Source organism: Xyrauchen texanus, chromosome 48, assembly GCF_025860055.1.
Source record: "Xyrauchen texanus isolate HMW12.3.18 chromosome 48, RBS_HiC_50CHRs, whole genome shotgun sequence".
NCBI classification, from domain to species: domain Eukaryota; kingdom Metazoa; phylum Chordata; class Actinopteri; order Cypriniformes; family Catostomidae; genus Xyrauchen; species Xyrauchen texanus.
This window is the reverse complement of record NC_068323.1, coordinates 24,357,776-24,379,089: the sequence shown is the minus strand read 5'-3', so window position 1 is coordinate 24,379,089 and position 21,314 is coordinate 24,357,776. Positions and strand designations below refer to the sequence as shown.

Below are 21,314 nucleotides of genomic sequence, written 5' to 3'. Positions count from 1 at the left end.
GCAAAAGCTTAGCACTCCTGGAAAATTATCGCTAATCCATTCGTTTGTACCACCACTACCAGGTGTCTATAAAGTAACATAATTCATCCAATAAAAGTATTCAGGAACCCGTATATTTTCAAAACCTTAAAGATAACCCCATTCTACCATAACGAATGCCTTTTCAGCATCAAGTGAGATGGCTGCGACTGGAGTCTGATCATTTGCCACTTTCCACATGATATTGATGACATGCCTAATGTTATCAGAAGAGCTACGGCCCCGAGTAAACCCCACCTGATCTAAATGTGTAAGATATGTCATAAAAATATTGTCAAAAATGTATTAAGAAAAGTTAAGTCTAGGTGTATCAGGGAAATTGGACGGTAACTCTTACATTCGCTTAGATCTTTGACCTATTTAAGATCTATTTAATCAGGCTGATCCGGGCTTGTATCATGGTTGGCGGAAGCTTTCCATTCTAACTAAAGTGGGGCCAGTTCTGTAGCATAAGATCTAAAAAAAAACTGGTCCAGGAGCCTTGCCTGTGGGCAAGGCCTTAATTACCTCGCCAAGCTCCTCCAAGGTTATCTCAGAATCAAGAGAATTGTTTTGCTCTGTCGTCAGTTTAGGGAGTTCTAATGGTTCCACAAAGTTTCTAATATCTTCATCAGTAGACGAAGACGTGGAATTATAAAGATCAAGATAGAATTCTTTAAAAGCATTATTAATATCAATGGCCAAGGTAAATATCACCACCTGCAGATTTTACTGAGGGAATAGTAGAAAAATACTCTCTGCTTTATATGTCTAGCCAAAAGCTTCCCTGCCTTGTCCCCTGAATCAAAGTATGACTGTCTTTCCCTGAATAGCCAAAACTCCACCTTCCATGACAAAATAGTATTATATCTGTATTTCAGTCGGGTCAATTCCCTGAGGTCATGAGAACATTTGGCGCTTCAGTTTTGCCTCTGCACCTTTAATATTCCCTTCCAGTTCCACGAGTTTTCGTGCTTTGATTTATTTGGTGAATGAGGCATACTGTATAATCCAACCCCTTAGAACTGCCTTGAGTGCATCCCAAGCAACACCCAGAGAGGATACTGAGGACCCGTTGGTTTCCATATAAACATTGATTTCAGCAATGTAAATTTTTGTTTTACATTTGTTGTAATTCAGGATTTTGCAAAAGGGATACATTAAAGCGCCATCTACATTATTTCTTTTTCTTCGTATGTGGCAACATCTCTAAACCCACCAGGGCGTGATCTGAGACTTAATATGTTTCCAATTGAGCAACCAACAACAGATTAAATAAGTGAATAAGATATATAAAAATAAATATATATATTCTAGAATAAATCTTATGGACTGATAAATTATTTTTATAGTCCCTACCAGATGTGTTTAAAGTCTCCAAATATCTGTAAGACCAAGATTTTTACACATCCTGTTAAGCGTCAGTGTTGCTCTAGGGGGCTTACACACTTTTGCATCACTATGATCAAGGACTGAGTTCATAAAATGATTACTATCTCCTCCCAATATTATATCATGAGGGGTGCCAGCAGCTTGCAACATCCCTTAAAGATCTATAAAAAAAAGCCATGATCATCAGGGATAGGTGCGTAAATATTAGCCAAAAATCAACCTTTGCCCCAGAATTTCTGCTAAAACAATAATGACTCTCTTCCTAATTTATCTTTAATCTGTTTTAGACATTTGAATTGTAGTTGCTTGCTTAATGCAATGACTCCCCTGATCTTAATTGAGCCGGCACTAAAGAAAACACGTCCACCCCATATCTTCCTGAAATTTTCAGCTTCCTGTGGGGAAAAATGCTTTTCTTGAATAAACAATATATCATATTGCTTATGTTTAAGAAATAACCTTCCTTTTTATGCGGTGCCCCAACCCATTCACATTCCACATGGAGTGAGACAATCCACTCATATTAACATTTCACATTTTGACATATTAGAAAAAATAGATTGTGTGTCAAAAATAAAATTATAACGACCACATTCCAACATTATTGCAACTTCGAACTTCCCCCCAAACAAAAAACACAGAAAAAAGAACGTGCGCATTAACCCCGCACACTAGAGCGCCAACCGCCGTCCATCCCTCTAAACTCAAACAGTCCATGTACGCCTACGAGAGCCCCCATGACAACTTTGCCGTTGTATTGCTGAAGTCCAGTGCTTCTATACAAATTTTGTGAGACAGAATTACACAACAGAAAATAATCTATAAAACAAACTCCAGCTGATAGGAGGCATAAGCAAAAAGTTTGTGTAGATTTATCCACATAACTGTTACGAAGGCGTCTTCCTTCTCAAAACAAAATGCGTATTTCACCATATCTCGGCCTTCTTCGTCCTCAGGAATTTCAACAATTCGGATGTTGTTTCGCCGGTTACAATTCTCAAGGACTTCCGACTTGTCCCAAATGCGCACAAAGTCTGTTTGGAGCGCTAGCAGAATAGCAGCTAATTCCCTCTCCGATAACTCCAGATAATCTATCTGTTTCTCAACATCTGAAGCTCTTGTAACCATTTAGTGAATTTCGTCTCCATGGCAGTGATCGATAAACATAATACAGCAAGATCCTCCAAGTCAGCAATGATCTTCGTCAGCATCACCGACATGCTCGATCGTTGACCCTGAATCTCTTTCACCGCACTGGCCAAATTGAGTCCCAGGCTTTCGGCCTGTTGCTTAGGGGCTTCAGCTTGAGCACATAAGTGTCTTTTAATGCCTCCAGAGCCCGAGGATTGTGAATTCTTTGACTTATTGTCTTCTTAGAACAGTTAAGAATTAGAGTGTATTGAATCTTACCGGTTTATGAAATACAAATGTTTAAATCTAGCAAAGTGCTTGGAGCTCTCATTCCCACGTCCGACCCTCGCATGGCGCCACGTTACTCAACAATTTCCATTATTATAAATCATTCTGTAATGCATGTTAAATGTGTATCATGTACTGAAATATAGGAGAGTAAACATCCATTAAGTTGTGTATGAATGTAACTAGTTACTACTTGAGTATTCTTTTATTGGATAATTTCTTACTAGTAATTTTCAATATTATTACTTTTACTTCTACTTATAAGTAATTTTTTAGTAGCTCTACCTACCTCTGACTTGCATTTATTTCTAATTTTATCTCATAAAGGGTCAGGTGACTCCAGCGTCTGGACCATCTCCTGTAGCCACATCATCAGCTTTAACGCCCGCCACCAGCTCCACGTCTTTCAACCAGCCCCCTCCTCTTCTGCGCCCCTCCCTGCCTGCCACCCCAGCCCTACACCGCCAACCGCCACCACTGCAGCAACAAGCCCGCTTCCTCCAGCCACGTCCCACCCTAAACCAGCCGCCGCCGCTCATTCGACCCTCTAACCCCCTCCCTCCGCGCCTCAACCCAAGACCCACGGCGCTTGTTGCCAGCTCCGGCCCCACAGCCCCGGCCCAGCAGCCACCCACTCTTGTGGGCATCCAGTCTGAAACTGCGTCCTCGTCTTCTCTGCACTGACGGCTTTATATTTGAAATCAGTTCGGTCATACTAAAATCTATTGTTATGTTTTAAACTGTACATATTAGGTATGTAACTGTTTCTATTTATTTGAAATACTTATAACAGATTTGTTTAACTTTAGAATTTGTAATCATGTTGTAACTTAAGTCTTGAAAAACTGAAAAATAATGTGCTGTATTTCTGCACTTTTACCTGGTTGTTGTTTGACTCCAATGCATTTAAAGTACAGTGTAACGTTATACCTCTGAAAAAGGGCTTGCTTGTTGTTTTGTTGATCTTGTGTGTTATCTGTGGTTGTTCACGTGTCTTGGTTACTCTGTACTTATCACAAGCCCTTTTGACATTTAATCATGTGCAGGTTATGAATTGCAGATAGTAATTACATTTTCACTTGTTAAAATGTTTATTCTTGATATAAGCGATGGTATTACTGCTAGTGAAAATGCCCATTTATTTTTAAAGAATTAACTTTTTACTAGTGCAAATGTAATTTACTAATCTGCAATGGTGCCACTTCTCGTGTAAATACCCATTCTTCATATAAAAAATGCTAAAGTATTTTGAGATATATGTAACAGCATTTTCACTAGTAGAATTTCACAGTGATCTGTCATTTCCTCCTGTTCAAAATTCAAAAACCGACTTCTATAATTTCTTACTAGTTGATATTCCAATTACACATATATGCACTTCTTACTAGTAAATTTATTTATATCAATAATTTAATTTTTACTAATGCAAATGTTACTGATTTCAACAATTGTACTTGTAAAAATGTCCATCCATCCATCTTCAACCGCTTATCCGAAGTCGGGTCGCGGGGGCAGCTGCTCCAGCAGGGGGCCCCAAACTTCCCTATCCCGAGCCACATTAACCAACTCTGACTGGGGGACCCCGAGGCATTCCCAGGCCAGTGTGGAGATGTAATCTCTCCACCTAGTCCTGGGTCTTCCCCGAGGCCTCCTCCCAGCTGGACGTGCCTGAAACACCTCCCTAGGGAGGCGGCCAGGGGGCATCCTTACTAGATGCCCAAACCACCTCAACTGACTCCTTTCAACGCAAAGGAGCAGCGGCTCTACTCCGAGCTCCTCACGGATGACTGAGCTCCTCACCCTATCTCTAAGGGAGAAGCCCGCCACCCTTCTGAGGAAGCCCATTTCGGCCGCTTGTACTCGCGACCTAGTTCTTTCGGTCATGACCCAACCTTCATGACCATAGGTGAGGGTAGGAACAAAAATTGACCGGTAGATCGAGAGCTTTGCCTTTCGGCTCAGCTCTCTTTTCGTGACAACGGTCGCGATAGAGCGAGTGCAATACCGCCCCGCTGCCCCGATTCTCCGGCCAACCTCCCGCTCCATTGTCCCCTCACTCGTGAACAAGACCCCGAGGTACTTGAACTCCTTCACTTGGGGCAAAACCTCATTCCCTACCTGGAGTACGCACTCCATCGGTTTCCTGCTGAGAACCATGGCCTCAGATTTAGAGGTGCTAATCCTCATCCCAGTTGCTTCACACTCGACTGTCAAGCGATCCAGTGAGAGCTGAAGGTCACGGACCGATGATGACATGAAGACAACATCATCTGCAAAAAGCAGTGATGAGATCCCCAGCTCACCGAACAGCACACCTTCCCCACCCCGACTACGCCTCGATATCCTGTCCATGAATATCACAAACAGGATTGGTGACAAAGCGCAGCCTTGGCGGAGACCAACCCCCACATGGAATGAACTCGACTTCGTGCCGAGGACCCGGACACAGCTCTCGCTTTGGATGTACAGGGATTGGATCGCCCTAAGAAGGGATCCCCCCACCCCGTACTCCCGCAGCACCTCCCACAGTATCTCCCGGGGGACCCGGTCATACGCCTTCTCCAGATCCACAAAACACATGTAGACCGGATGGGCATACTCCCAGGCCCCCCTCCAGGATCCTTGCGAGAGTAAAGATCTGGTCCGTCGTTCCACGGCCAGGACGAAAACCGCATTGTTCCTCTTCAATCCGAGGTTCGACAATCGGCCGAACCCTCCTCTCCAGCACCTTGGAGTAAACTTTACCAGGGAGGCTGAGAAGTGTGATACATTTTTACATACTTGTAAAAATGTAAATGTTTTAAATCTAATTTTGTTTTCACTTTTGATTTTAATTTTGTTGCTACTAGTAAGAGAGCCTGTTACGTTGTCTTAAATTACTCTTTGATTTACTGATATCTGAAATGAATATTTCCATGGGTGAAAACCACATTACAGATATTGAAAATGATCATTTTTACCAAATACTTGTTGAAATCTGTATTTGGAATTTTAAGAGATTAATTATAGATTTCTTTAATTACGTTTTGAACAGGAATGGATGAGTGATCATTTTATCACAGATAAAATTTTGCTAGTGAAAATGTAACTAAAGCTATGACAAATTTAATTCCATTAAATTTCATATTCTACGTGTGATTAAATGAGTTTCTGTACTTTCATATTTTGAATCTTGGTGCTATGAACTGACAGGTAAACAAATGCCTGTCCAAATTCTCTTGCAATCAAAGTGCTCTTAACAAATAAGAGAAAGTGATCTCAAATGTCACAATTAATTCTGAAAATCATAGAACAAATCTTGGTTTGGTGTCATACATGCTCATGGGTTGTTAAACTCATTTCATCAATTATTTGTCCACTCACAAGTTATGTAAAAAAAAAACATTAAAAACAAATGATTGTCATTATTTGTATTTTTTTCTGATTGGTTACAGACAAAATATATTTGGTCCCTTTCACATATAAAACGCTTTCATCCCCATTTTAATGTATTATTTGTTTGGTCCATTTAAGAATCTTTTTGAAGTTTAAAAGGTCCAGATTTTTCAGCCAGATATTAAGCTGTTGGTGTGTTTCCACTGAATTGTGGAATTCTGCAATTTCAGCATGAGGAGAAACTCATCTGAAGATGGACATTTGAGTTGGAGAATTCACTGTGTGAACTTGTTCAGTGTCATCTTGTACAGTTTTTTAAAGTGTTTAATGACCTGATTATTTGTGATATTTCTTTATAATTTGTCAGTTTTTGTGTAAATGTGCATATGTTTCTAATGTCTTTTTTGCTTGTCTGTAAATATTGTCTCTTAAAAACAATTTTAAGGCAAAAAAAATAAAGATTTCTGCTCAGAACTGCTGTTTTTACTGTGAGCTGTTTGAATGCAGATTGGAAAGTGCTTGAAATGTCTCAATATGAAACCATTCAGTTTGACAATGTTACGTATTATTGGTTTATCTTATGATTGATATTCCTGCTTCTGTTGTATACCACTTAAAGTTTAGATTTTATTTAAACAGTATAAGCTATAAGAGGTGTGGCAGCATTATAGTCTATGTGTACAGTAATGAAAAGTCTCTGAAGTTGTCTAAAGCATGATCATATGTAAAGTGTAATGTTCTGTCATGTGCTCGTCATAGGAAATGTAAGCGCAGCGTAGTTCTAGCGGGGAGACTAGCTGCTTTACATCATCGCACCATTAGCTAGGTAATTCCCAGTCATTCACATGTAAGCCGTTGTTTTATAAGTCTGCTCACAATCTATCAAATTGTTGTTTCAGTGTGCGACCGCGGCAACCTCCACCACCCCACCACCACCAGTTGAGTCCCGTCCTGAACGGGGGTAGGCCCTCGCCCTTGCCTCCTATCTCCGGCAGGATATGATGGTTCTTCTTTCGATGCCAAAGAGAGACATTACTTTTCTGTTTTATATTCATCAAATAAATGTCATCTTAAATTTCACTCAAGTCTGTTGGTCTTGCTGATAAAAGTATTAAACACTTCCACTTTGATCACAGACTCTAGTTTTGCTTAATTCTGCATTTCATTAACGTTTCAAATTTAGAAACTTTAAGATGCAGTAAAATGTGTCTCGACCTCTTTTAAGCGTACCATGTTTCCGATTTGTTTCACTTGTTAAGTTATTAGAAACTTCCTTCTGTTCACTTTCCGTTTGCAAAAGGACCAAACGTACTACAGCGAAGGCTGTGCTCAAGAATATGTATTAGGGGCGTCTTTCCTTTCAAATTATTCGTTAATATTGATGAGCGTAGTCTTAGCCGTTGTATGATTGGTCATGTGGTTTTCCGTTCTCAAAATGAGAGTGACGTAGGGAGTGCATCAGTAGTGCGCATTTAATAAGAGTGTTACAGAGCTGTCAAATCATGTTTCTCTGGATTAAATGCATTTATCACTGAACCACTTGGATTGAAGCACATGAAATAAACCATTCGCGCCGCCACCAATCAGGTATGCAGCTCCATGCATTTGAAAATAATATTTGTAGATATTATTGTTCACAGTGTAAAACGAAAGCAAATTTTAGGATGAAATGCATAGATAATTGGGTTATGAACTGTTTACATGATAATTCCACGTAAGCATGGCGCAGGCGTCACGAAAGCACTGTAATAGTAAAATAGAATTGAAGCATGTAATAGTACACTAGTTTAAGTATAAAGTGTCGTACGTTCTTGAACTCGGGAATCCCCATGTTCTGCACGCACACACACACACACACACACACACACGTGTTGGTGCGGCTATCCTTGTGAGGACTCTCTCTATATATAATGACTTTTATACTATAGATTATAGCCTATCCCCTAATCCTCACAAAAAAAAAAAAAAACTTTCTGCTTTTTTACATTTTCAAAAATCATCGTTTAGTATGTTTTTAAGCAATTTGAATTATGGGGACACTATAGAAATGTCCTCATAAACCACATTTATAGCATAATACACTTGTAATTATAACAACGTAAGTGTGGCGCAGGCGTCACGAATGCACTGTATAGACTAGAAGCATGTAATAGTACACAAGTTTAGATATAAAGTGTCATATCTTCTTGAACCGGGGAATCCCCATGTTCTGCACACACACATACACATGTAGTGTTTCCATGTTTTATGGGGACTTTCCATAGACATAATGGTTTTTATACTGTACAAACTTTATATTCTATCCCCTAAACCTAACCCTACCCCTAAACCTAACCCTCACAGAAAACTTTCTGCATTTTTACCTTTTCAAAAAACATAATTTAGTATGATTTATAAGCTGTTTTCCTCATGGGGACCGACAAAATGTCCCCACAAGGTCAAACATTTCGGGTTTTACTATCCTTATGGGGACATTTGGTCCCCACAAAGTGATAAATACACGCTCACACACACACACACACACACACACACACACACACACAGGAACAGCTCAATATACAGGTTTTGTCTTTACAATCCTGCTTCAAACGACAGTATTATTGTTCTTCTAAATTCATTTATTTGTTTATTTACATTCATTCAAATAGCGCTGCATAATTTGCAATAGTTTGTAAAAAATCACATATCTATTATTTTAGAAAATATTGTTAGTTGATTACTAGATATCAAGGATTAAAAATCGAAATCCAACTGAATGATAAAACTACTGTATATATCTGTAACTGAAATGTTACTAGTAGAATTTCACAAATATTTGTATTTTAATCCTGTTCAAAACGCTATACAGGATAATCTGTTCTAATAGTTTACATTAAAATGTTACTAAAATAAATAAATACAATAAAAACACACGTGTACAAATGTCCGTTCCTGATATCAACCACTGAATTACATGTACAATGCTCATACAACAAGTATTGCTCATTTTTGACATAGATGTGTTTTGGTTGTCAATAGTGGCGATGTTAATTTCATATGTTAAGTACCGAGAAAGCCTTTTAAGATATCTTTGATTATTCTTCAATTTATTGATATCTAAAATCAATTTCCGGACATTTGAAATAGCCTAATCTAATATGTTGAAAAGTAAAAAATTAGCAGTTTCGCTAGTTGTAATTCAATCACATTTTTATTCATGCTTTTATTCACCTTATTCAGCCACGCCTCTTTTACGCGCTATGCTCTTCCGAATTATGTCATTTAATTTACTGTTTGTATTGACGCTACCGAGCACAGTCGATCAAGATGGATTATGTGCGTGAGCATAGAAAGTTTTTTTCAACAAGAGTTGATGGTGTGAGTCAACAGCACCCCTTTTCGACAAATGCTAGTGAGGTGTTTTGTCTGTCACTCTTAAACGTTCGATTTTTCAACAACCGCGGAGGTAAATTGGACCTGACAGATCACATACATACAGATACAAATCACTTTTTCATAATAAAAGCATTTAATTGTTATTCGTCTAATTCTGTTTAATTTTTAGGTTTCAACTTGATAATAATTTGTGTTAAAATGTGTAGATGATCTGAAATTTCCAACAGTGATAGCTCATAATATTACACATGCAAGTTCAACATTAAAGAAAATTACAATTGTACTTTTTACAATTAATTTGTCACCCTACATTTTTAGATGTTTAAATCTGATTAAAATATTTGTAAGCGGAATATAAAATAAAAAATTACACTTTCACGTGTGTGTGTGTGAATTTTGTTTCACCCCTCCCCCCTTTTTTAAGTTAAAAAAAATCTGCTTACCTTAACTATAACCCCATGGGTGAATGACATGAGAAGATGGTCAGAGGTGTCTTACCAGAGGTGCAAAAACAATATATGCAAGGTATGCAATGCGCCATGTAAAGGGGGGTGCCAGCGGCTCACTAAAGGTGGTGCAAACAGTCTCCTCGACCTCTCCAACATCCCCCCGTTCAACGCTTATAACGGATAACGCCAAGATGGCCTAGGATGCAGGAAGGCAATGAAAAGGTTTTTATTGAAATAATTAAATATATAAATAAATAAAATAAAAAAACTCTCACAAGCAAAAAACAAGGATAACAAAACAACTATAAAACTAAAAACAAACCGAGTGGGGATGACTGGAAATGACAGGAACAACACGACTGAACTGGAAACATAACACAATGATCTGACAGGAAAGACGAGACAAAGGAGAGAATACATATAGTAAAGGGAGATGAGATACACTACCATGTACACAAGTGCAAAAGTAGGTGAAATTCTTGTGTGTCAACAACATTTAGTCATGACAGTGACGAGACATATACCATTTACAATAAACAACATATTTACACAACACAATTTACATATCAAAAGTACACATACTTACACAACACAATAATTATATACAATGTACAGTAAACAATACACACAATATAGAATACACATACAATAAAAATAAAGAGCATATAAAAAATATATATACAGTATTGAGGAGAATATATTTGACAGTCCAGTGTGAGATAATAGATTAATAAAGTGCAGTCCTGATTATTGATCTTGAGAGATCAAATGTTCAAAAGTCTGATTGCTTGGGGGAAGAAGCTGTCATGTAGTTGGCTGGTGCGGATCCTGATGCTGCGATACCGCCTGCCTGATGGAAGCAGTGGGAACAGACCATGACTCGGGTGGCTGGAGTCTCTGATGATCCTCCGAGCTTTTTTCACACACCGCCTGTTATATATATCCTGGAGGGAGGGAAGCTCACCTCCGATGATGTGTCTGGCAGTTCGCACCACCCTTTGCAGTGCTTTGCGGTTGTGGGCGGTGCTATTGCCGTACCAGGCGGTGATGCAGCCAGTCAGGATGCTCTCTACAGTACTGGTGTAGAACCATGTGAGGATGTGGTGGTTCATTCCAAACTTTCTCAGCCGTCTCAGGAAGAAGAGGTGCTGGTGAGCCTTCTTCACAACGGCCTCAGTGTGGACGGACCATGTGAGTTCCTCAGTGATGTGGACACAGAGGAACATGAAACTGCTGACTCTCTCCACCGGTGCTCCATTAATGGTGATGGGGCTGTGTAGGTGAGATGACTTGACTTGGCGTGACAGTGACAACTTGACTTGAAATTATGACTTGGTGGCATGACTTGACGTGTCGGTTTGACTTAAAGTGGTGGTTTGATTTGGCTTGATGTAATGGCTTGGCTTAATGGCATGATTAAACTTGGCTGCTTGACTTTGTTTGTTGGCTTGATTAGGTGTGATGGTTTGAAGTGACATCTTGACTGGAAGGGATGGCTTGACTGGACATGATGACTTGACAGGCCAGCTTGACTTGACAAGAGGACTTGACTGGAAATAGGGGCTTGAAAAGGCTCAGTGATGGCCACAGGGAACAGAACAGGCTCATCAATGGCCTCAGGGAACTGGACAGACTCGTCGATAGCCACAGAGAACTGGACAGACTCAAGGAACTGGAGACTCGTCGACAGCCACATGGAGCTGGACAGGCTCGTCGACAGTCTCAGGGAACTGAACAGACTCAGGGAACTGGGCGGACTCATTGACAGCCCCAGGTAAATGGACAGGCGGCTCCAGGATTAGATCGAGGACAGACTTGATGATCACAGGGAACTGGACAGACTTTTCAACAGCCAAAGGGAACTGGCCAGGCTGTATGGCAACCACTGTGGTTGAGAGCACTGGCAACTGGGGAAACAACCTCTATGGCTGTGAGAGCTGACAGACATAGGGGAATGGCCTCCGTGGCAGTAAGCGCTGACAGGGGCAAGGAAAATGCAGCGAGAACGGGCACCATCTCCTTGCGGTTGGCAGCATGAACGGCCACTGCCTTCTGGCGGTCGGCAGAGGGAACCACTGCCACCTACGACCAACATCTCAGCATAATTGTTGATGGGTCGACCGTGCTGAAAGCAGACCCGGGGGTTAGGCAAACGGATGAGGTTCTGAGAGACCAATTCCTTAGCGACTGGAGGTTTTAGAGGAAGGGCCCAAGATGCAGGAAAGCAATGAAAACTGTTTTATTGAAATAACAAAAACAAATAAAACAAAATACAAACAAATACAATCACAAGAGGGAAAATAAGTATAACAAGACAACAATAAAACTGAAAACGCACCTGTGAGATGACGCACCTGTGAGAAACACATGGCAGAGAGAGAAACATATAGCACTTGGGACAACCTGAGAAATGGGTGGAGGAAACTCAATCCACTTTTCTTTAACACTGTTATTTGGAACCTGGTCAACTTGAACATTATATTGTATTTAACATTGATTTATTATTGCAGTTGTTGAATATATAGTGCATCCAGAAAGTATTCACAGCACTTCACTTTTTCCACATTTTGTTATGTTACAGCCTTATTCCAAAATTGATTACATGAATTATTTTCCTCAACCTTTTACAAACAATACCCCATAATGACAACTTGAATAAAGTTTGTTTGAAATCTTTGCAAATTTATTAAAAATAAAAACCAAAAAAATCACATGTACATAAGTATTCACAGCCTTTGCCATGACACTCAAAATTGAGCTCAGGTGCATCCTGTTTCCACTGATAATCCTTGAGATGTTTCTACAAACTTGATTGGAGTCCACCTGTGGTACATTCAGTTGATTGCACATGATTTGGAAAGACAAACACCTGTCTATATAAGGTCCCCCAGTTAACAGTACATGTCAGAGCACAAACCAAGGAATTGTCTGTAGACCTGCAAGACAGGATTGTATCGAGGCACAGATCTGAGGAAGAGTACAGAACAATTTCTGCAGCATTGAAGGTCCCAAAGAGCACAGTGGCCTCCATCATCCGTAAATGGAAGAAGTTTGGAACCACCAGGACTCTTCCTAGAGCTGGCTTCCCTACCAAACTGAGCGATCGGGGGAGAAGGGCCTTAGTCAGGGAGGTGACTAAGAACCCGATGGTCACTCTGACAGAGCTCCAGTGTTTCTCAGTGGAGAGAGGAGAACCTTCCAGAAGAACAAACTTCTCTGCAGCTCTCCACCAATCAGACCTGTATGGTAGAGTGGCCAGACAGAAGCCAATCCTCAGTAAAAGGCACATGGAGTTTGCCAAAAGGCACCTGAAAATTATCTGGCCTGAGGAAACAAATATTGAACTCTTTGGCCTGAATGGCAAGTGTCATGTCTGGAGGAAAGCAGGCACCACTCATCACCTGGCCAATACCATACCTACAGTGAAGCATGGTGGTGGCAGCATCATGCTGTGGGGATGTTTTTCAGTGGCAGGAACTGGGAGACTAGTCAGGAATGAAGGAAAGATGAATGCAGCAATGTACAGAGACATCCTTGATGAAAACCTGCTCCAGAGCACTCTGGACCTCAGACTGGGGCGAAGGTTCATCTTCCAACAGGACAACGACCCTAAGCACACAGCCAAGGTAACAAAGGAGTGTCTACGAGACAAATCTGTGAATGTCCTTGAGTGGTCCAGCCAGAGCCCAGACTTGAACATGTTTGAACATCTCTGGAGAGATCTGAAAATGTCTGTGCACCGACGCTCCTCATCCAACCTGATGGAGTTTGAGAGGTCCTGCAAAAAAGAATGGGAGAAACTGCCCAAAAATAGGTGTGCCAAGCTTGTAGCATCATACACAAAATGATTTGAGGCTGTAATAGGGGCCAAAAGTGCTTCAACAAAGTATTGAGCAAAGGCTGTGAATACTTATTCGTTTTTTATTTTTAATAAATTTGCAAAGATTTCAAACAAACTTCTTTCACATTGTCATTATGGGGTATTGTTTGTAGAATTTTTAGGAAAATAATGAATTTAATACATTTTTGAATAAGGCTGTAACATAACAAAATGTGGAAAAAGTGAAGCGCTGTGAATCCGGATGCACTGTATATTGACTAATATTAATTTAAAATAGCTACAAAAAATTATATATAAAATATATTATTATTAGGACTGTCGATTGTAATCTAACATTGCAATATGTAATATATCAGATAAAAAAATATTTTGCGTTATTGTGACAGACCAGTAAAGAATTTACCAGACAATACAACAGGGGGCTTTAGAAGTAAATATATTGTTTGTTTATTCCCATATCATTGAACATAAAGCCTATAGTTGACAGCAATACATTTAGCATCATACTGGTCAATCTGTCCTGTTCTCACAGCATGCGTTCTTGTGTTTCTTCTGCACTATTTGGTCTGTGTACATATCCATTAGTCAGATATATTCAGCATCGTAAATGGCATATTTTTTGGACACTATGTCAAGTTTAAAGTTGAAGTTCTGAAAATCGTGTCTTGAGATCCCTGCATTCTATTGTGCTTCATCCAGCTGTCACGAATGTGTCCTGTGTGACTGGTACTCATTTTTTGGCTGTGCAGCTTGTGAGTTTGTTTAAGGGCATGCTGACTGCCCCTGTTACTTATATCACTGAAGTGACGTACAGGTCAGGAGACATGATTAATTGTTTTAACGTTATTAATACATTATTTTTATGTAATTGGACTAAATTATCACGTTAAATCAACAGCCCTAATTATTACATCAAATAATGTATTTATGCTGTATGATTAATCCCTGAATCCTGACATAAAATTAAGGAAAACCTTTGTGTTTCTGTGTGGTTGTCTTTCTACATCCAAATATGGAAATGTGATAAAGTGAAACTGGAGCACTTTCAGAATGCATGTTGTAAGTGAACGCAACTCAGACTTAAAGCAAATTATATTCAGGAAGTTCACAAAGCCCTCAAATTAATTTCCCAAAAGCATCGTAAGCCTAAGTAGATTGAAGAAACCATTGGCACCAATGGTATCTATGATCAACTTAAGCTTGCAATGCTTTTGGGAAACGCAGCCCTGGTTAGTAACGATGTTCCTGTAGCTCAACTTGTAAAGCACTAGCAACACCAAGGTCATGGGTTCTATTCCCAGGATCACACATACAGATTAAATGTATTCCTTGAATGCACTGTAAGTAATTTTGGATAAAAGCATCTGCTAAATGCAAAAAACTAAAGAAACTATGTTGTGGGCAAATCAAACAGCATTCAATTTGTCAATGTAATTTTCTTTGAAATTATGTTTCATTCAATCTTACCTTGCAGTCATCTTGCCAGGTTTTCATGGCCGCAGTGGAGAATGAGTGTCCTCGGTTCATTCGTCAGAACTCTGAGCCTGAGAGGTCATGGGAGTTGGAGTCAGTTTTGACCAATCGTATGCTGCGCTTTGTGGCGAAGTTAGAGCAACAGTTTGTTTGTCCGTCATGCAGTGGGATTGTCCTAAACCCACACCAGACTGGCTGCGGGCACATCTTCTGTGCCCACTGCATCAGAACATACATGTAAGAAAAATGATAAATTCAGTAATTCAATTTATTAAACAATTCTCAAACAACATCAGCAGAGATCAGCATGTTTTTCGGAGGTCATGAGAAAGTGCATTACATGTAAACATATACCTCTTTGTATATCATTTCAGTGACAAGGGGGGAAATTCAAAATGTCCTTTAGACAACATTTCTATAAAACCTGAGGAGGTGAGATAAACATATTTGAAATGACTATCTGCAGTTGTTAGCTCTATTTTCAATGTGATCTCATTAGTATTCAGGTGATTCTTACGAAACCTGTCAAGAAAATGCCTTGGTCATATTTAACCCTAAATCAAAATAAGTAAATATTAAATTAAGTTTTGCCAAAAAATTTGTATGTTTACTTGACATGAATATGTATAATATTTTCCATTATGTTCTACTGCTTGCAGATATTTCAAGACAAATGCTGTAAAAGGGAACTGCTAAACTTAGAAGTCTACTGCACCAATGCCCCAGACTGCACACAGAAGTTTACTCTATGCAATCTGCAGGTAAGGAGAAAGATTGTACGCAATATGCTGTAAACTGAATCCAAGTATTAGAGAACAGTGATGATGAAAAAATATACTAGCAGTCTATGTCAATTTCTTTTAGAGCTGGGTAATATCAGCACTCTCTCTCTCACTCTGTTTTTCTCAGGATCATCTCAAAGCTTGTCAGTATGAACAACTTATATGTTCTAACCCAGGGTGTATTGAGACGTTATTACGCAAAAACCTTTCAGAACATCAGAGGAATATCTGTTCATTCAGATTGGAATCTTGCCAACACTGCAGGCAGTCCTATACCATATCTCAACTGCTGGTCAGAAACTTTCCGTGATATTCTCAATAGCGCATCAAGTAATCTGAAGTGTATTTACCTTAAATATTACTTGTAAACTGTAACAGGACCATCAGAAGACCTCATGCCCAGAAGTTGAAGTCCCATGTTCAAACAAGTGTCAGCAGATGATCAAAAGGCACAAGGTATTGCATGTCTAAATACTTTTCTCCAGGGGTGTAGCAGCCATTATATCCTCTGCACTTCCAGAAACTTTGAATTTCAGAGGCTTCTGGCACCTGTTGTGTCTAGATGGTAAACCTTGTTCTGCAAAACTCTCTCAAAATCCACAATTACTATTATCAAGATAAGGATCAGGGTAGGGTAGGTTAGGATTGGATTGGTGTAGTGTTACTAGTAGCATTGAGGTATGGTTAGGGTTAATGTTGGGGTAGGGTTAAGGGAAGGATTGGCATAGGGCTGGGATAACGTTAGGGGTATTGTTGGTGTAGGGTTTGTATTAGGTAAGGTTTAGGAGTAGGGTTGGGACAGGTTTATGTGTAGGATTGGCATAATACTAGGGTTGAGGTAGGGTTAGGGGTATTGTTGGGTTTAAGGGTAGGGTTAGGGAAAGAATTGGCGTTGGGCTGGGATAACGTTATTGGTATAGTTGGTGTAGGGTTTGGATTGGGTTAGGTTTAGTGGTAGGGTTGTGTTATGGTTAATGGTATTGTGGCAGAATGACCCACCCCTCCCTCAAATCAAGATTAGGAATAGGGTTGGGGCAGGGTTAGGGTTAGGGCTGGGGTAAGATTGTAATAGGGCTGGGATAAGTTTAGGGGTATTGTTGGGCAGGGGTAGTTGTGGGTTAGGATAAGGGGTGAGGTCCGACGGTATGAGGCCCCACACATTTGGGCACATTGTGGGCGGCTGTGGCTCAGGTGGTAGAGTGGGTTATCCACTAATCGCTGGGTTGGTGGTTTGATTTCCGGCCCACATGACTCCACATACCAAAGTGTCCTTGGGCAAGACACTGAATCCCAAGTTGCTTCCAATGGCAGGCTAGCAACTTGCATAGCAGATCTGCCATCATTGGTGTGTGAATGTGTGTGAATGGGTGAATGTGATGCTTGTGCAAAGCGATTTAAATACGGCTAAGGTTAAAAAGGCTCTATATAAGTGCAGACCATTTACCATAAATTCAGTTCCTCAAATTCAGTGGTTCAATTTCAGTTGGAAATTCAACCTTCCACATCAGGCAACTGCAGGAAAAGTAGCAAAGTACCGATGCACAATCTCCATCTGATGCTATTTATTCTCACCAGTTGATGGTGCAATGCAATCAGGTGTTTACTCCTGAAGACCAAAGCTACAGGTAGAGAGAACAGCCATGTACATTTTGATAGATTGTTTTTCAAAATTGTTCATAAGCACTGACATGCCTTATCAAGTCACCATCCGACAGCGCCACTTGGAGTGGATTGGCTAGAAGGTCACTCCATAAACTGGCAATATTGCTGTGGCCAAAATTCAACCAGTTGCGGATGTTCTGTGCTACTGAGAGAGATACCATCCTGCAAGATGCAAAGAGTTGGATCTTAATCTATCAAGCAACCGGTGGAAATGGGACTGAGGAGCCAGCTAGCTGCCCGCCGCCACCGGCAGCATAAAAAAGAACACTGTCAGACTTAGAACTGGAGTGGGGAATGTCGCCCAGGGTGATGACACAGCTGTGGATGAGGTTCACATATACCTCAACCTTAACTCCAGCACGGAATATCATGACCGAGATTTGCTGGGTTGGTGGAGTGAACATGAGAAGACCCTTCCTTTGTTGTCAAGACTCGCCCGTCATGTGTTGAGCATACCAGCAAGCAGCAGTAGCAGCGAACGCGTTTTCAGCACAGTAGGGAGGACGCTGAAGGAGAGGAGAACAGCTCTGAAGCCTTTAAGGTGGAAGCAATTCTTTTTCTTCACAACACCGTCAATAAACAGTGACAGTTCAGCCTGTACAATGTTCAACAGATTATTGTTTATTTTTTACGTTAGCCAGTTGGCGAAGAGTTCTTTGAAACATTGTTCTCCAGTTTCTGTAAAGTTACTTCACATAAAATAAAGGTAGGCCGTACATCTTTATTTACTTATTTGCTGCTGGATCATGTAGCTTGGCTATAATCTACTGCATGCTTATGCTTCTCTGTAATGGATAGTCGGTAATAATATTTGTGGGCATGATTGCCGGTGGCACTTTATATTTGAGGCCTATAAAACTTTACCCCTTAGCATTTGTGTTTGTGTGTATCAGAGAGAGCATGCATTAGAGAGAGCGCGCATCAGAGAGCTTAAATATTGGCATCGGGCTTGGGCTGAATAATTGCAGATGTTGTCATGTTGGGGCCGGGCTAGGGCTTGAACACTGCGGGCCGGGCTAGGGCTGGAGTTTTTGGCCCGTGCAGGGCTCTATAAGAGATGTCATAACTTTACTTAAGCGGCTAGACAGAATTTTTGAAAATATTTTTATGTCTAGCTGGATCAGGGAAATTGGACGCTAACTGTTATACTCGCTTGGATCTTTGTTCTTTTTAAGAATCAGACTAATCCGGGCTTGTGTCATGGTTGGCGAATGCTTTCCATTCTTTAATGATTCCGTATAAACTTCTAACAAAGGGGGGCCAGTTCTTTTGCATAAGATCTTAAAATTTCAGCGGCAAAGCCATCTGGCCCTGGAGCCTGGAGACAAGGCCGTAATTAAGGTTATCTCTGAATCAAGAGAATGTTTTTGCTCAGTCGTCAGCTTAGGGAGTTCTAATGATTCCACAAAGTTTCTAATATCTTCATCGGTTGACAAAGATGTGGAACTATAAAGATCAAGATAGAATTCTTTAAAAACATTATTAATATCAATGGATTGAATAAATATTTCACCACCAGCAGATTTCACTGAGGTAATGGTAGAAAAAGACTCTCCCTGTTTTATATATCTAGCCAAAAGATTCACTGCTTTATCCGCTAACTCAAAGTATGACTGTCTTGCCCTGAATAGACAAAAAATTATATCTGTATTTCAGTCAGGTAATTTCTCTGAGGCCATCAGACAACATTCGGCACTTCAGCTCTGCCTCTGTACTTTCAATATTCCCTTCCAACTCCATGAGTTCAAATCGTGCTTTGGATTTTTTGATGAATGAGGCATACTGTATGATCTGAAGCCCTAAGAACTGCCTAAAGTGCCTCATAAGCCATGCCCACAGAGGATACTGAGGACCAGTTGGTCTCCATATAAACATTGATTTCAACCTTTAACATTTGTTGTAAATCAGTATTTGGCAAAAGGGATGCAGTAATGCAACAACTATATGATTTATTTTTCTCCGTATGTGGCAACATCTATAAACTCACCAGGGCGTGATCTGAGGCTAATATGTTTCCAATTGAGCAATCAACAACAGATGAAATGAGGGACTTACATATATATATAAAAAAAAATCTATTCTACAATAAATCATATGGACTGATGAAAAAATGTATAGTCCCTCCCAGATGGGTTTAAAAGTTTTCAAATATCTGTAATACCAAGATTTTTACACATCCTGTGAATCAATGTTGCTCTAGGGGGCTTACACACTTTTGCATCACTATGATCAAGGACTGAGTTCATCAAAAGATTAAAGTCTCCTCCCAATATTATATCATTAGGGGTGCCAGCAGCTTGCAACATCCCTTCAAGATCTATAAAAAAGGCCTGATCATCAGCGTTAGGTGTGTAAATATTAGCCAAAAATCAACCTTTGCCCCTGAATTTCGGCTAAAACTATAATGACTCTTCCTAATTTATCATTAATCTGTTTGAGACATTTGAATTGTAGATGTTTATTTATCAGTGTAATGGCTCCCCTGCTCTTAATTGAGCCAGCACTAAAGAAAACATGCTCACCCCATATCTTCCCAAATTTTTCAGCTTCCTGAGGGGAAAGATTAATTTCTTGAAGAGACACTACATCATATTTCTTATGTTTAAGAAAATAAATAACTTTCCCTCTTTTCCCTTCACTATCCATGTGGAGGGAGACAATCCACTCATATTTACATTTTACATTTTGACATGTTAGAAAAAATGTATTGTGTGTCAAAAATAAAATTATAAAGACCACATTCCACATTAGTGCAACAATCAAACCCCGAACTTTCCCCCAAACCGAACAAACAGAAAAAACAAAAACATGCGCATTAATCCCACGCACAACAGCACTAACCGGCATCCATCCCTCTAAACTAAAATAGTTATCACTGCGACAACTTTGCCATTGGATTGCTCAAGTCTAGTGTTTCTGTACAAATTTTGTGAGACAGAATTACAAAACAGAGAATTATCTATAAAACAAACTACAGCCAATAGGCAGAATAAACACAAAGAACACAAAATTGTTTCGAAGGTGTGTTCCTCTGCAAAAACAACTCCAGCCGCTAGCGGAACAGCATAAAAAAAAATCTTTCCATTTCTTCGGACAGTCAAGCGAATGTTCAGCGAGCCGGCTGTTCATGAGTGCAGCAGATTACCTAATCTTTCAATTGTCCTGCAAAAAATACTTCACAAAACAAACTCCAGCCAATAGGAGGCATAACCACAAAGAATGAGCAGATTCATCCACAACTGTGCAGATGGAGTGTTATTCCAAACTCCAGCTTCTAGGCTGAAGCAGCACAAAAAGAAATAAGAAAGGCGCCCAGCTTCCTCATACAGTCAAGTGTATGTTTATTGAGACAAGCTCACTTGGGAGCAACGTGAGAAACTTCAAATAGCTTACTCACCTATTGTCTCTATGAAAGACAATGCTTGCTGTGGGCATGTAAATATTTTGAGTCCTCCTTAGTATCTATTCTGTTTGGCCGGAAACATCAGTGCAAAAGCGACCTTCCATAGATGTAAGAGTTTCTTACAT

General features: G+C 40.0%; 2 protein-coding genes across 4 annotated transcripts in view; both read left to right on the top strand.

The window, feature by feature from the left end:
• rcor3 (REST corepressor 3) overlaps positions 1 to 7,220 on the top strand; it is a 32,132-nt gene extending 24,912 nt beyond the window's left edge. Inside the window, exon 12 of one of the 2 annotated variants that reach the window (XM_052122129.1) lies at positions 7,104 to 7,220. In XM_052122129.1, coding sequence (XP_051978089.1) covers positions 7,104 to 7,169 — 66 coding nt within the window. In that variant the 3' untranslated portion in view covers positions 7,170 to 7,220. Of the gene's footprint in view, positions 1 to 3,156; positions 4,785 to 7,103 lie in introns of those variants that run through there. The other variant, XM_052122128.1, reaches the window with a different exon arrangement.
• A 432-nt stretch (positions 7,221 to 7,652) lies between these two features.
• Positions 7,653 to 21,314, top strand: part of LOC127639843 (TNF receptor-associated factor 5-like) — a 32,844-nt gene continuing 19,182 nt past the window's right edge. Inside the window, exons 1-6 of one of the 2 annotated variants that reach the window (XM_052122127.1) lie at positions 7,653 to 7,791; positions 15,356 to 15,579; positions 15,717 to 15,774; positions 16,002 to 16,103; positions 16,252 to 16,416; positions 16,503 to 16,580. In XM_052122127.1, the coding sequence (XP_051978087.1) occupies positions 15,362 to 15,579; positions 15,717 to 15,774; positions 16,002 to 16,103; positions 16,252 to 16,416; positions 16,503 to 16,580 (621 nt within the window). In that variant the 5' untranslated portion in view covers positions 7,653 to 7,791; positions 15,356 to 15,361. Of the gene's footprint in view, positions 7,792 to 15,343; positions 15,580 to 15,716; positions 15,775 to 16,001; positions 16,104 to 16,251; positions 16,417 to 16,502; positions 16,581 to 21,314 lie in introns of both variants that reach the window. The other variant, XM_052122126.1, reaches the window with a different exon arrangement.